At 38.6% G+C, this 16,658-nt stretch overlaps 1 protein-coding gene across 1 annotated transcript in view; it reads left to right on the top strand.

The window, feature by feature from the left end:
• The window catches only part of LOC150088349 (protein TSLIG3A-like), a 188,739-nt gene that overhangs the window by 146,703 nt on the left and 25,378 nt on the right, over positions 1-16,658 (top strand). The window contains exon 8 of the mRNA XM_090369461.1: positions 9,372-9,471. Coding sequence (XP_090225587.1) covers positions 9,372-9,471 — 100 coding nt within the window. The remainder of the gene's footprint in view (positions 1-9,371; positions 9,472-16,658) is intronic.

Genomic DNA, 16,658 nt, shown 5'->3' with positions numbered 1-16,658 from the left:
CAAAGAAAATGTGGTTGAGAATGGCCATGAGAGAAAAGCTCCATTGGAGAAGAGACCATCCCCAAGTTGTGATCTGAGGTGGCTAGAGGACCACTCACCTGGACCATATATTTAGAAGGGATGTTTTTAAGAAAAAGATAAAACAGGTTAGCTGTGTGGTGAGGATTGTCTGGTATTCTGGTATGTAAATGAACAATCTGTGTGAGGTCAGTAGTAATTGCAAAAGCCTCAGCTTCTCAACCAGCTGTGTCCATGTGACTTACATGGACTTGCAGGAGTCCATATAAAATGAAACTTACAGAAGTGAAAATAATGTGCAAACAAGACTCTATTCTATCCCAATCTTTAATCTGGCTGTGGCACTTTTTAATAGGATCACCTAAAAAAAGTAGAATGTATATTAAAAAACTGAAGGTGGATAGTACACTCCATCATGCACCATGTCATTGACATGGATCAAAGAGAACATCTGATTGAGACAAGGCCTCCGTAGCCGAGTGGTCAGGAGTGGGAGTGCAGTGGCACACGCTCTTTGAGTAGACCGGGGTTCAAGCCCCTGATTGCTAAATACAGTCGATCTGCCAACCCGCACTGGACCAGCGTGGCAGATTATGGTCCATTTCCCTCAGCATGAATTGTTGAGGAGGCTTCCATCCTGCAGTGGGTTGATAATTGATAATGGCTGCAATTTACTTTTTTTTTTTACTGACAGAGTCCACTTCAGCAGCATACTGTTCCCCACTATGGAGTGGTCAAACTTAAATGATCTGCATAATAGTGATCATTTTCCAATTGTTTGCAAGATTCAAACAAAACAATCCCACTGTACAGACTACAGAGTAAAATGGAAGTTCACAAAAGCAAATTGGGAAAAATATTCAGTCTGTGTTACTTTTGATGATCAGTTTATTAAAACACAAATGAAAAATGAAGTCACTATGCACATTACCACACAAATTTTATCAGCAGATGCAAAACACTGGTGGAATGAGGCTTGTAACAGTGCTGAAAAGGAAAAAAAAATAAAGCTTGGAATCTGTTCCGTAGGTTCCCCACAACTGCCAAACTAATATTATATAAAAAAACAAAAAACAAAAGGCAAAGGCAAGACAAATCAGAAGACAAGCCAAAAAGAAGCCTGGATAAGATTTGCCAGTACCATCACGAAAGACACCAGCAGTCTGCTAATATGGAAGACAATTCACAATTAAATAGTAGGCACATTCCTTTTAGTGCTCCAATTTTGATTAAAAATGGATGAGAACTGTCTTCCCCTAAGGAAATATTCGAATCGAATCTTCTTTTCTCATTACTGGACACGGTTCTCTAAATGAGAAACTGCATACACTGGGACTCATCGACACTCCCTACTGCTTTTGTGGGCAAAGTGAAAGTTGGAAACACTTGCTTCTGGAGTGTGTACATTACAACAACATCAGAAACCGTCTCCAGAATAAGATCCAGGACTTCCCACCAGCAGATCTGCATCAACTGATATGTACCCAGAACAACCTCGAAGCCTTCCAGACCTTTGCAGCTGAGGTATTTGCCTGGAGGAGGACACTGATCACCAATCACCGACGTGGAAATGCCGATCATTAACAATTCCACTGCCAACTGAAAGTCACTCCTTCTACTGACTGTTCTTTTCTTTTCTTTTTTTTTTTTTTTTTTTCTAACCTCCATTCTGCATTGTTTCCGGGTCCTGCCCTGGAACTAGGAGCAGCTTTGGCTCACCTTTTCTTCTTTCTCAGTCTGTGCAGGATAAATAACCACTCTCCCATTTTTTTTTTTTTTTTTTTTTTTCCCTCTCTCTCTGCTGGCACCAGATTTACATCTTTCTCTTCACTGCAGCCAGGGTGTGGGATTAAAATTACTTATTTATTCTTTAATTATTTTTATTTTTTATTTATTTATTATTATTTTTTTTTTTTTATTTTATTTATTATTATTTTTTTTTTTTTTTTTTCGTTTACTTAGCTTCATTTTTTTTTTTTCGTTTACTTAGCTTCTTTTTTTTTTTTTTTTCCCCCCCTCTAACCTGCGTTCTGCACTGGTTCCGGGTCCTGGAACTAGGAGCAGCCTTGGCTCACCTTTTCTTCTTTCTCCCTCTGTGCAGGTTAGATAACCACTCTCACTTTTTTTTTTTTTTTTTCTCTTACTCTCTCTCTCTCTGCTGGCACCCCGACTTACATCTTCCTCTTCACTGTGGGATTAAAATTATTTAATTATTCTGTAATTATTATTTATTTATTTCATTTACTTAGCTTCATTTTTTTTTTTTTTTTTTTACTCGTGCTCTGTTCTGACACCTAGGATGGGACACCTGGTATCATTGGTGCCAGACAGCTCTCCCTTTTTTTTTTTTTTTTTTTTTTCATCACAGGGAATTTATTTTATTTTTCTTATTTTATTTATTTATTATATTTTTTTTATCATTATTTTTATTTATTTAATATATTTTCTTTTTCACCACAGGGAATTATTATAATTATTTATTTGTTTATTATTATTATTTTATTTTATTTTATTTATTTTATTTTTTTTTTTTTGCACCACAGGAAATATATTTTGTTTTTATTTAATTTTTATTTATTATTTTTTATTTTATTTATTTATTTTTTTCCCTCTCTGGAGTGGGCGGCCCCCAGAGAAATCTGGCCCACCTTCCCATGGTGTAGACGAGTACCCAGAATCATCTGTCCAGGTGACTGATGCTTCTGGGTAGCCAAGAGGCCAGAACAGAACAACAGAACACACACATAATACACACAAACCGACGTCACACACATCTGGCCCATTTGTAGTGATACTGTTCTTCACAGAGATACGAGGCGGAGTTGAACTCACGTTCTAGGAGCCGCCCTTTACAAAAACACGTCCACATTCCCCTATGGAAATAGGCGATTTCCTTGGAGAGATGCCTATTTCCTTAGGGGAATAATCTGCATACAACAATACAATTCCTTCCTGAAAATCAAAACTTCAACAGATTTTATATTTATTTATTTTATATTTTATTTTATAATTTTTAGCAGCAAAATATAAAATAAATTTCAACACTATCCAATCTCCCCCTTATAATCAGCCTTTCATCTTAAATGGACTCCAAGAAGCTCTAAACAGAACAGCAAACAGTGCAGCAGGACTGAACAGAATCTTCTACATAATGCTCAAACATTTAAATAATACAGCATTTAGCTTATTACTAGTTTTCTACAACTGGATATTTCTTGAAAGTGTTTATCCTTCCTCATCACATCATTCTGTAATTCTTACCTTTCCTAAACCAGGAAAGGATCAGTCACTTCCAGAAAAATATGCAATTTCTGTCACGAGCACTAGGAAAAATGATACACAGCAGACTAAAATGGATTCTTGTAAGTGAAATGCTGTTAAATATCAATCAATATGGTTTCCGACAAAACAGATTCTGTGTGGTCTTATGATAAGAGCCGAAACTAACATTCGTAACGCATATGCTAAAAATGAACTTCTAGAAACGGTCAGTCTAGATATAGAAAAGGCATTTGATACCACATGATGGTATGGCATTCTTCGAGAGCTCTAATCCCTAGGGTTGAGAGGAAAATTACCACAATTCATTCAGAATTTTCTTAAGTGCAGAACCTTTCAAGTTCATCGCCAGAATGTATTTTCACAATATAATTTATCCAAGAAGGAGTGCCTCAAGGGTCCATTCTTAGTTCCACCCTCTTTGCAATTAAGATAAACACCATGACACAAAATATTCCTAAAACTAGAAATATATACATATGCCGATGATCTTGCCATATCATGTTTACCAAAATTAACACAATTGAGAGACAGTTACAACTTTCCATAAATAAGTTAGAGACAGACCCTACAAAATGGTTATTGCCTGTCAGAACAAAAGACAGTTGCAGTTCATTTCTGTAAAAAGTGCAGATTACATCCAGAACCTGAACTTAAATTAAAAAATCGACAAATCTCTCTTGCCAGCAGTATCCACTTTTTAGGTTTAACATAAATATACAAAACTCAATTTTTCCATGCCTATAACTTATCTTAAAACTCTCTGCTTGAAAAAACAATATACTCAGAGCCATCTCAGCTATGGCTTGGGGAGCAGATAGATACACTCTCCTGCATTTGTATCATTCTCTCATCAGGTCATGTCTAGACCGTTACGCAATAATCTACGACTCAGCTAGGAAAACTGATTTTCCTAGCTACAGTTCTTGGGGCTTTTCGAACATCCCCAATCCAGTCTCTATATTGAGGCAAACGAACCACCACTCCACCTCAGAAGCAAAATGTTACTCCTCACCAGTGCACCCAGAATTAAAAGCCTTCCCGATCATCCCAAACAATTGCTATTTTTCAATCCTGAATGGATAACATTCTACAATAAACCAACTGGTATTAGACTACAAAAGATGCACTGCTGAAATGCACATTTTGAAAACACACTTAAAGAAACCAAAATACCTGATCTACCCTGGTCCACAAACCCTACTTACTGTGACACCTATTTCCAACAATGGGGGGAAAAGTCTCTGGAAAACTGTAACATAAAACAACTGCATGCAGGGCAATGTGCAGGGCTGCATAATATATACCAATTGCTCAAAATCAGATGCTGCTGTAGGTGCAGCAGCAGAAAAGTCAGGAAATGACCACTGCATATCCCCGGAGCAATATGGCCTTAGTTGCTAATGCTCCTAAAAACCAAATAATAAACATAAACAAGCAGGTAATGAAACAGCAGACCCAAAGCAGCTACATCTTACCAAGCTAAGCACCCAAACAGCAGCACACCTGCATCTTAGCATTAGCATTAGTAGAGGCATATGATGCAAGAAAGCTTATTCAGCATCAGCTAAAAAAAAAAAAAAAACCCTCTCCCATTTCACCCCTCCGTTCGTTCGAAATACCTGTCCAGTTGAGCTTTAAATTTGTTTAGGCTATCAACTTCAACAACAAGTGATGGAAGTCGGTTCCACCAACCAACCACCCGCTGGCCAAAGGCAAATTTCCGCACATCTATCCGACATCCGTCCTTCCTCAATTTGAATTTATGCCCTCTGAGGTGATTATTCTGGGAAAGATGAAGAATCCCATTGGCATTGAGCATGCTCAAACCATTCAAAGCCTTATACACCTCTATCAGATCACCTCGCCGGTGCCTAGTCTCCAGACTCTGTAATTTGCAAAACTTAAGCCTTTCTTCGTAAGAGCAACCCTTTGTTCCATTTACTAATCTTGTTGCCCTTCTCTGTACCCGTTCCAGCAGCTCTACATCCTTCTTGAAATGAGGCCTCCAGACCTGTATACAGTACTCAAGATGTGACCTAACCATTGCCTTATACAAGGGAATAATCACCTCCTTATCCCTGCTAGAAAAATTCCTGTATATCATTGACAAGACACCATGAGCTACTCTTGCAGCTCGTCTGCACTGCTCAGAGAACTTCATATCTGCCTGCACAATTACCCCCAGGTCCTTTTCATTCTCCACCACTGTCAGTGTAGTACCGCAGAGTTGATACATTGCTCTGGGGTTACTGTTACCCATATGTAGTACTTTACATTTGTCAATGTTAAACTTCATTTGCCACCTCTCAGCCCATCTGTTCAACCTTTCCAGATCCTGTTGCAGCAGCATAGCGTCAGTAGTGTCCTTAACGACCCTGCCAACCTTTGTATCATCTGCAAACTTAGACATTAAACTTGATATCCCATCATCAATATCATTCATAAACACCGAAAACAACAATGGACCCAACACTGAACCTTGAGGAACTCCACTAATAACATTAGTCCACGTTGAGCAGTGTCCATTGATTACCACTCTCTGTCTTCTGCCACTCAACCATCCCCTTATCCATAGCAGCAATTTGCCTCCAATGCCACACTGCTCCAATTTGTGCAGCAGTCTTCCATGTGCAACAGTATCAAAAGCCTTTCTAAGATCCAAATATATAATATCAAAGTTATTCCCTGCATCCAGTTCTTTTGTGACTACATCATAGTATCCAATCAAATTGGTCAGGCAAGACCTGCCCTTAACAAAACCATGCTGCGTCTGAGCTATAACTGAATTCTTGTCTAGATGATCCTGCAGTGCTTCTTTAACCAGTGCCTCCATTAATTTACCTGGAACAGAAGTTAAACTAACAGGTCTATAATTACTTGTGTCAGCCTTTGATCCTCCTTTGTGAATTGGGGTTACATTTGCACATCTCCAGTCTATGGGTACCTCCCCTGAGTCCAAAGAAGCTCTCATAATTATGGCTAGGGGTTTGCATACTTCCTTTGCTGCCTCCTTTAATATAACTGGATAGATCCCATCCACCCCAGGTGCCTTTTTTATGTTTAACCTCAACAATCTCTCCTCCTGGCGCCTCCGTAGCAAGGTGGGAAGGAGCAGCAGCAGTGCGTAGCACACGCTTCTTGATTAGACCGGGGTTCGAGCCCGTCACCACCAAATACGGAGGATGCGGAAAGGTCATTCAGGGAATGACCACCGCATATCCCGGAGCAATATGGCCTTAGTTGCTAATGCTCCTAAAAACCAAATAACAACAACAACAATCTCTCCTCCACTTTCCTCTCAGTTATTACAAAATCATCCAGCTCACTGCCAATGTTTACTTTACCTACATCATTCTCCTTCCTGAATAACTCCTCATGCGTGAATGTAGATGCAAAATACTCGTTTAGATTGTTAGCCACCTGAGCAGGATCCTCAACTGTTGAACCATCAATATCCAGTGGACCAATCTGATTCATCCCTTTCCTTCTCGAGTTCAAGTATGTAAAGAACTCCTTTCTGTTTTTCTTTGCATCCTTTGCCAAGGATTTTTCGTAGTCTGCCTTTGCCTGCCTAATCTCCTTTGTGACTTGGTTACAGACCAACTTATATCTATCATAGGCTTCCATGTCACCCATTAATTTGTATGTATCCCATGCATTTTTCTTCTCTGCCACATGTCTCATTAGTCCATCTGACAACCATTTAGGCCTAAACCTTGAACAATATTTCTTAGTTGGTATGTAAAGCCTGGTAGCCACCAAGATTAGTTCCTTGAATGCTTCCCATTTTGAGTTTGCTGTTGGTAACATCATCAGTTGGTCCCACTGTATAGAATTTAAATACTGTCTCAGACCATCATAGTCGCCTTTACGAAAACAAAAACCCTTCCCTTTACCTCTGATGGTAGTTACCTCCTTGAGTAAATCCCACTTCAACACACTGTGATCACTGCCACCTAGTGGTTCATTTATCTGCAGGTTCTTAATGCATGAAGAATCACTACTGATAATCAGATCAAGAGTATTGCTCCCTCTTGTTGCCTCACGAACATGCTGATGTAGAAAACAATCATCCAATAAATCCACAAAAGCCTTGCTAGTGTGCGAGTGACCAACCCACAAATTCCAGTCAATATCTGGGAAATTAAAATCCCCCATTATAAGACTCTCTGATTTACTGGCCCACTCTATTTCCCTGTACAATATATTATTATACTCATCAGAGTCATTAGGCCTATAGCACACTCCTACTCTCAATTTTGAGTTCCCTATGCTTATGTCACACCAAACTGACTCGACACTGCCCTGTCCATCGATGTCAACTGGCTTCACTTCCTTTGACTTTATGTGTTTCTTAATTAATAGCATAACCCCTCCTCCCCTCCTGTCCTGTCTATCCTTTCTATATACATTGTATTCCCCAAATTCCAGTTCCGCATTACTTATATCTGTGTGACACCACGTCTCTGATATCCCAACAATATCTGCCTTTGATGTTTTGAGCAATACCTCAAATTCATCAAATTTATTTACCAAACTCCTAGCATTGGTGTACACGCAGGTATACATGCACCTGTTTCTATTCTTAGCTACCCTAACACAACCCATGTGTTTACTTGTAACGCAATGACTACCAGCAGTCTCTGAAATATCCTGCATCTTGTTTTTCAGACTTCTGCTCATTTGAATAGAAGCAGTGCAAGAATCACTTCCACCTCTGCCAGTGGCTACTGTTAATCTATTAGTCCTTGTATCCCCTCCAACTAGCAGTTTGGGGGGGATACAAGCATCTTACCAAGTACCCTACATAGATCACATAAAACATATCCGAAATATCTGTAGAGACCAGTGGTTAAACTTTTGGAAGACACAGACAACCATAAATTATTCGAAATTAAACATGAACCACAACTATGGACCTCCATCTTCAGGAAAACAGACATGAAGAGGTAATACTGGCAAGATTGTGCATTGGGCACACACATCTGACCCACCTGTTCCTGCTTGTGGGCGATGACCCTCCTATATGTACACATTGTTTATCACAACTGACAGTTCTACACATCCTCTTAGACTGTTCATTTTATTCTCACATCAAAAATACTACCTTCTGCTCTCGGACACAAATGGAAGAACCCTTATCCCTAACCCACCTGTTGGGAAACAATGCCAATCTAGATGAACTCTTCACCTATCTCAAACAAACCAGACTATATAAATATTTCTAATCTCAAATAAAGCGAATTTCCAGCATCTATCCAAACACTGGAATAGGCACATTTTGGTCTAAGTTGCCCTTGTGCTGATAAACTTCTTTACCAACCAACCAACAAAAGAGGGCTTTGTGATACTATCCAACTTTTCTAGCAATACCTCAACCTGTGGTAGAAGTGCTATGATTGATTTATAAACTCGAGAGAGAGAGAGAGAGAGAGAGAGAGAGAGAGAGAGAGAGAGAGAGAGAGAGAGAGAGGAGAGAGACTACTTTGAGGGGACAAAGCCACCCTATAACTAACTTTTGGCCTGTATGTTACAAAGTATCGAGACTACCCTCCATACCAATGCAGTTACTAATTCAAACTATACTACTAGCCCATTGCTAGATACTATATATTTATTTGGACTGTTTTTCAAAATTGTTATGGCAGTTTGAAACGCTGTTTTCTGTGAATGTTTATTACGGCAGTAGACCACTTGAAGAAGTTAGTGATAATAATTTATCCTTTCAATTTCTATTGATATTTCCATGTATCTGTTTATCCTGTCTTTAACTTGCTTTTAACTTTAAATTTAATACTCTCCCCTATGGCATATATAATATCCGTAATTTATTTCTAATTTCTTGTTAATTTATTCTCTTTCATAATTATTGTTTGCATCTTATTTTCCTTCATTCATTTTTAATGCACATATCTTTATATTATATTCATCTTTTTTACAGTTAACTGTAAGGAAGGATACTATACCCACTAAATATACCATTCCTTTTATTAATGTTTTATACATACATAAATATACACACACAATTAGAGAGAGAGAAATTCCTTTGTAATGCTTTTTGATTTTTTCAGCTTAAAGAAAATGACATCACCAAAGTTTTCAATTCGAAACGTGATCATTTAAGTGTGGAACCCTCTGTAGACTTAGCTGATGTTTTAGTTGCTAGAGCAGGTATACCATATTTTATGATAATGTGCGATTATTATATATAAAATTTATGTTAAAATAATTATAATGATTTCGATATGGCTATTTAAAAATTAGAGTATTTTTTGAAAATTTTTAGCATTTAATTATGCTTGGCTTTGGTGAATAGATGTTTTAAACCTCAAATTTGATATCTGTGCAACTAGTAATTGAATGCTTGCTCTTATATGGACTTTTTTTTCAGGCTTGAGGTAGTCAGTCTCAGATGAGAGTTGCATGATACACACATACATATATGCAGTCAACGTCAGTATAACCTGGGTGTGATCATATTCTACTCCCCAAGAGAGATATAAAAAAAAATGCAGTTTATGGCAAAATGCAAATTTCACAACAGATGCCGGCAGGAACAACTGCAGTGATCACCTAACTGTTAACCACTGAATTATTCTGTTCTGTTCTGTCCTCTTCTCTGGTATATTCCCTCAATTAAATAATTAAATTTTTATAAATAACTTTCGAAATACATTCTTTCACCTTTCATAAATCTACTACACTTCTTTTTCTACTTTCCTCACCCTACTAGTTGCTGGCACTTTGTGTAACTATCACATCCATTTTTTGCATTCACTGAAACCATTTCATCAACTGTATACCTTTTTCATATGTAACTCATATGCGGAATGTCTTTGTGTGTGTGCGATGCAAGGAGTGTAAGGAGATAAGGCGACAACTCAGCGTTGTTATGGGCCTATATGAGAGCTTGAAGGATAGGGTGGATGCCCTCGAAGGATTACAAGTGAGGGGCCCATCAAGCTCTCAGCTGCCCACACCAATGCCAGAGCTTGCACTTGGTCATCGCGGAACACAGCGGCAACCCCCAAGGCAGAATGCGCTGGTCCCAAAGGAACTAGTAGTTGTTGGTGACTCTATTGTCAGGGAAACGGGAAACATGCTTTGTAAAAAGGATAGGTGGAATAGGACCAGGGTATGTCTGCCAGGGGCAAAAGTTGATGACGTTGTAGAGCGGATATCATCTTTTAAGGGCACAAAAGGTGATATAGTTGTACACGTTGGCACTAATGACATTAAGAGTAGGAGACCGGCGGAATTACTTGACAAGTACAGGTCACTGATGAAAAAAAGCCGTGAATTAGGGTTGAAATTGAAAGTGTCTGCAATTCTGCCCAGACACGATAGGAGGGAGTATATGATGAGAGCCGCCCTGTCAATCAATTCGGCCCTGGAAAGATTGTGCAGGGCTCAAGGGGTAGAATTTTTTTCAGCCTGGTCTGTACTTGTTAACAGGAGAGACTGCTTCTACAGGGATGGGATACACTTAAATAGAAAGGGTGCAAGAATGTTTGCTGATGCTATCGAGGCAATGTTAGGTGGGTCGGAAAACTGCTAGATTGGGGGGATACAAGGACTAATAGATTAACAGTAGCCACTGGCAGAGGTGAAAGTGATTCTTGCACTGCTTCTATTGGAATGAGCCGCAGCCTGGAAAATAAGATGCAGGATATTTCAGAGACTGCTGGGAATCATTGGGGTACAAGTAAACACATGGGTTGTGTTAGGGTAGCTAAGAAAAAGAACAGGTGCATGTATACTTGTGTGTACACCAATGCTAGGAGTTTAGTAAATAAATTTGATGAATTTGAGGTATTGCTCAAAACATCAAAGGCAGATATTGTGGGGATTTCAGAGACGTGGTGTCACACAGATATAAGAAATGCAGAACTGGAATTTGGGGAGTACAATGTCTACAGAAAGGATAGACAGGATAGGAAGGGAGGAGGGGTTATGCTATTAGTTAAAAAACACATAAAATCCAAGGAAGTGAAGCCAGTCGACATCGCTGGACAGTGCAGTGTCGAGTCAGTTTGGTGTGACATAAGCATTGGGAGATCAAAATTGAGAGTAGGAGTGTGCTATAGGCCTAATGACTCTGATGAGTATAATAAGAAACTGTTCGGAGAAATAGAGTGGGCCAGTAAATCAGAGAGTCTTATAATAGGGGATTTTAATTTCCCAGATATTGACTGGAATTCGGGGGCTGGTCACTCACACAGTAGCAAGGCTTTTGTGGATTTATTGGATGATTGTTTTCTACATCAGCATGTTCGGGAGGCAACTAGAGGGAGTAATACTCTTGATTTGATTATCAGTAGTGATTCTTCATGCATTAAGAATCTGCAGATAAATGAACCACTTGGTGGCAGTGATCACAGTGTGCTGAAGTGGGAGTTACTCATAGAGGTAACTACCATTAGGGGTAAAGGGAAGGGGTATTGCTTTCATAAAGGCGACTACAATGGACTGAGACAGTATTTAAATTCTATACAGTGGGATCAACTGATGATATTGCCAACAGCAAATTCAAAATGGGAAGCATTCAAAGAACTTATCGTGGAAGCTACTAGGCTTTACATACCAACTAAGAAATATTGTTCAAGGTTTAGGCCTAAATGGTTGTCAGATGAACTAATGAGGCATATGGCAGAGAAGAAAAATGCATGGGATACATACAAATTAACACGTGACACGGATGCCTATGATAGATACAAGTTGATCTGTAACCAAGTTACAAAGGAGGTTAGGCAGGCGAAGGCAGATTATGAGAGATCCTTGGCAAGGGATGCGAAGAAAAACAGCAAAGAGTTCTTTACTTATGTAAACTCTAGAAGGAAGGGGATGAATCAGATTGGTCCACTTGAGATCGATGGGTCAACTGTTAATGACCCTGCTCGGGTAGCTAACAAACTAAATGAATATTTTGCATCGACATTCACACATGAGGAGTTATTCAGCGAGGGGAATGCCAGAGGTGTATTCAATTCTAGCAGTAAGCTAGAGAATCTTGTAATAACTGAGAGCAAAGTGGAGGAGAAATTGTTGAAGATAAACACAAGAAAGGCACCTGGGGTGGATGGGATCTATCCAGTTATATTAAAGGAGGCAGCAAAGGAGGTAAGCAAACCCTTAGCCATAATTATGAGAGCTTCCTTGGACTCAGGGGAGGTACCCATTGACTGGAGATGTGCAAATGTGACCCCAATTCACAAAGGGGGATCAAAGGCTGACACAAGTAATTATAGACCTGTGAGTTTAACTTCTGTTCCCGGAAAATTAATGGAGGCACTGGTGAAAGAAGCACTGCAGGATCATCTAGACAAGACTTCAGTTATAGCTAGGACACAGCATGGTTTTGTTAAGGGGAAGTCTTGCCTGACCAATTTGATTGGATACTATGATGCAGTCACAAAAGAACTGGATGCAGGGAATAACTTTGATATTATATACTTGGATCTTAGAAAGGCTTTTGATACTGTTGCACATGGAAGACTGCTGCACAAATTGGAGCAGTGTGGCATTGGAGGCAAGTTGCTGCTATGGATAAAGGGGTGGTTGAGGGGGAGAAGACAGAGAGTGGTAATCAATGGACACTGCTCATCGTGGACTAATGTTATTAGTGGAGTCCCTCAGGGTTCAGTATTGGGGCCTTTATTGTTTTCTGTATTTATAAATGATATTGATGATGGTATATCAGGCTTAATGTCCAAGTTTGCAGACGATACGAAGGTTGGCAGGGTTGTCAAGGACACTACTGACACTATGCTGCTGCAACAGGATTTGGAAAGGTTGAGCAGATGGGCTTCGAGGTGGCAAATGAAGTTTAACATTGACAAATGTAAAGTACTACATATGGGAAACAGCAACCCCAGAGCAGCGTATCAACTCTGTGGTACTACACTGACAGTGGTAGAGAATGAAAGGGACCTGGGGGTGGTGGTGCAGGCAGATATGAAGTTCTCTGAGCAGTGCAGACGAGCTGCAAGAGTAGCTCATGGTGTATTGTCAATGATATATAGGAATTTTTCTAGCAGGGATAAGGAGGTGATTATTCCCTTGTATAAGGCAATGGTCAGGCCACACCTAGAGTACTGTATACAGGCCTGGAGGCCTCATTTCAGGAAGGATGTAGAGCTGCTGGAAAGAGTACAGAGAAGGGCAACTAGATTGGTGAATGGGACAAAGGGGTTCTCTTACGAAGAAAGGCTTAAGTTTTGCAAATTACAGTGTCTGGAAACTAGGCACCAGCGGGGTGATCTGATAGAGGTGTACAAAGCCTTGAATGGTTTGAGCATGCTCAGTGCTGATGGGATTCTTCCTCTAGCTCAAAAAATCACCTGAGGGGGCATAAATTCAAATTGAGGAAAGACAGATGTAGGATAGATGTGCGGAAATTTGCCTTTAGCCAGCGGGTGGTTGGTGGGTGGAACAGACTTCCATCCCTTGTCGTGGAAGTTGATAGCCTAAATAAGTTTAAGGCTCAGCTGGACAGGTATTTCGAACGAACAGAGGGGTGAAGTGGAAGTGGTTATTTTTATTTATTTATGTTACTTTTTTTTTTTTTTTTTTTTTTTTTTGGCTGATGCTGCATAAGCTTGCTTTCTTGCATCAAATGCCTCTACTAATGCTAATGCTAATGCTAAAACTCTTTAAACATTACTTTTATAGAGTTACATTGAATGCTCACACACACACACACACACACACACACACACACACACACACACACACACACACACACATCACCTTGGAATTTCTTATTTCTAACCCTTTTTTGCGATGGTATGTTACATTAATGACTAGCATCACAAATAGAAATATAAACAAAAAATATTTATTAATAGTTGAGGCAAAGCTAAGTAATATTTGAAAGGTGTTCTCAAAATATTTCAAAATGAGCATTTGCAACCTTTATACAACAGTTTTGGTAAACACAACAATTATGGCTGAAATGTTATCAGAAGCCCTCAGTTTGCTTCAGTTTATCATTTTAAATGGAAAACAAAATGAAAAGTTCACCAGGTGCAAACTAATATTTAGTTGAACCGCCTCTGGCCCTGATGACAGCAGCACACCGTCGAGGTATTGACAAGATCAATTTCTGAAGATGATCAACTAATAGTTCGTGGTTCCAAACACAAATTATGACTTCCTGAAGTTCACGGAGGATCTTTGGTTTCTTTCTGGCAACTGCAGATTCCACACAATGTCAACAGTTCTGTATAGGATTCAGGTCCGGGCTGTTTCCTGGCCAGCTAAGAGTTGTAATGGACCGTTCTTCCAACCATTTTTTTACCTGTAACAAATGTAAACACAATACTGTCAAACCTCTAATGCAGATATGAAGCTAAAGTAACTACAGAAGTGCCTACTTACACTTTTCACCTGATAACAAAGAGCAGAGTTTACCCGGATCGATGCAGTTACTTGGCAGGTTGAAATGGTCTGTAATGGTTGCCTTCCAATATAGCCAGGTATCTATTGGCATTTACGGAACCTTTTATAAACTGCAGATGACCTGCTCCACAATATGAAATGCACCCCCATATCATTTGGCTGGTAGGGAATTTCACTATAGACACCATACAGTCTGGATGGTATATTTTTCACCACGTCTAAGGGAATCGTTTGTCTCCCATCAGAGCCATGTAGGTTGAATTTCTTCCCATCCGAGAAAATAACTGATTTTCACTGCTCAGGGGTCCATTTGACATGCTCCTTCCTTGTTTCCTATCAGCAGAACCAGTATTCTTGAGTTTGGAAAGAAATCTACTCACTGTCGACTGATTACAAGACACTATAAGCAGTATGACGGGAAGAACATCCTTCCTCGTGTAAAGCAACAATAGCACTCTTTCTTCGTGGCGTCAACTGCACGTAACTTGCCATTCTGACACAAGCAAGGAATGACTGCAACTCTTGCAGAGTGTGCTTATATAGCTGAAAGTAACAGCTGATGCAATATTACATCATCATGTACGCATGTCAATCTTATCTGATGCCATCTGTAAGAAATATTGCCACATACTTATGTTATTCGGACGATAGTTACAATTTTAAGTGGTGATGCACTGCCTTTGAACACCAGTGTATGTATATTTATTTAGTTATTTTATTTTATTTTTATTTTATTTTTTTGTGAGTTTGTCATTTCATCTCACTGTCATAATACAGTTCCTATCTTTTTTTGCAAAAAACTCATTTTTTTCTCTTTTTCTTTTCACAAAAATAAAAAACAATGCTAAAATTAGATTTTTTATTTTGCAACTTTCTACTTATTTTCATTAACAAATTGGCTGTCAGATGTGCTGTGGTAGTCTGCATCACGAAATAGAAATGTGTGATAATACATTGTTCTCTGTAATGTGTGATAATTCAACAAACTTATGTGGTGGAGAGCTAATTAACAGTGTCCTTCAGTAAGATACCAAAGAAATATGACATAATTTCAAAAGACGTGTATGCAATGTTTTCCCCATATTGTTAAGTCTGAAAAAAGGTAAGAGATTTGCTTTTTGTACCCCATGTAGATGTGATTTTTTACTTTCAAGTACCTAGAAACATGATGTAATCACACATTTGCAAACAAATAATAATAATAACAGCATGTAGTGCTTTACATTTCAGGAGTACTTAGGTTTTTTTTTTTTCTTTTTCTGTGAACAGTATATGTGAATAATAAATTATCTTATCAGTTATTTACTACAATTATAACTTTATAGAACGCTTAATAAAATTCTGTAGTTTTATATTCTCTAAACTTAGTCATATAGTTTACTTGTAACTTTATATTTATTGCTCTTCTCCTGTATACTTTGTCTTCTAATCTCTGCAAGTCTTACATAATGATACAAGTGAAACATGAATGGATTGTCTAAAGCTAACACTGCTTCATTAAAACTGCATTTGATCTATGAATTTCTTTTTTTATTACAAACTCTATGGAGGAAAAAAATAATAATAAATGCCTGATTTTTATTTACCTGATTTTAATGAAAGTTGAGGTGGCTTGAAAATCTTTCTAAAAGAACTAAACATAAAATTTCACGAAAATCCATTCACTGGGAGTCAGGTTGTTACTTGAATGAATAAAAGGACATGGTGAAGACAGTAGATTGTGAAATTGCACAGATAGGAAAAGAAAATGTAGTTATTGCTCTGGAAAATGTGCCATTAAATTAATTAAATTAAATAAAAAAGAAAGAAAGAAATTATCAAATTGAAATAAGCTTGTCCTCAGTGCCAGCATTTTAAGGTGACTCTATTGGGTATAACATTGGACATCACGTTCTGAATAACCTGAAAACTTGTGAGATTCTTTGAGAGAACTGTCTTGCACTTTGATAATGCACCTA

Source organism: Mastigoproctus giganteus, chromosome 3 (assembly GCF_048544385.1).
Source record: "Mastigoproctus giganteus isolate SK-2022 chromosome 3, ASM4854438v1, whole genome shotgun sequence".
Classification (NCBI taxonomy): domain Eukaryota; kingdom Metazoa; phylum Arthropoda; class Arachnida; order Uropygi; family Thelyphonidae; genus Mastigoproctus; species Mastigoproctus giganteus.
The sequence above is the reverse complement of the archived record's forward strand: the minus strand, read 5'-3'. Positions and strand labels throughout refer to the sequence as shown.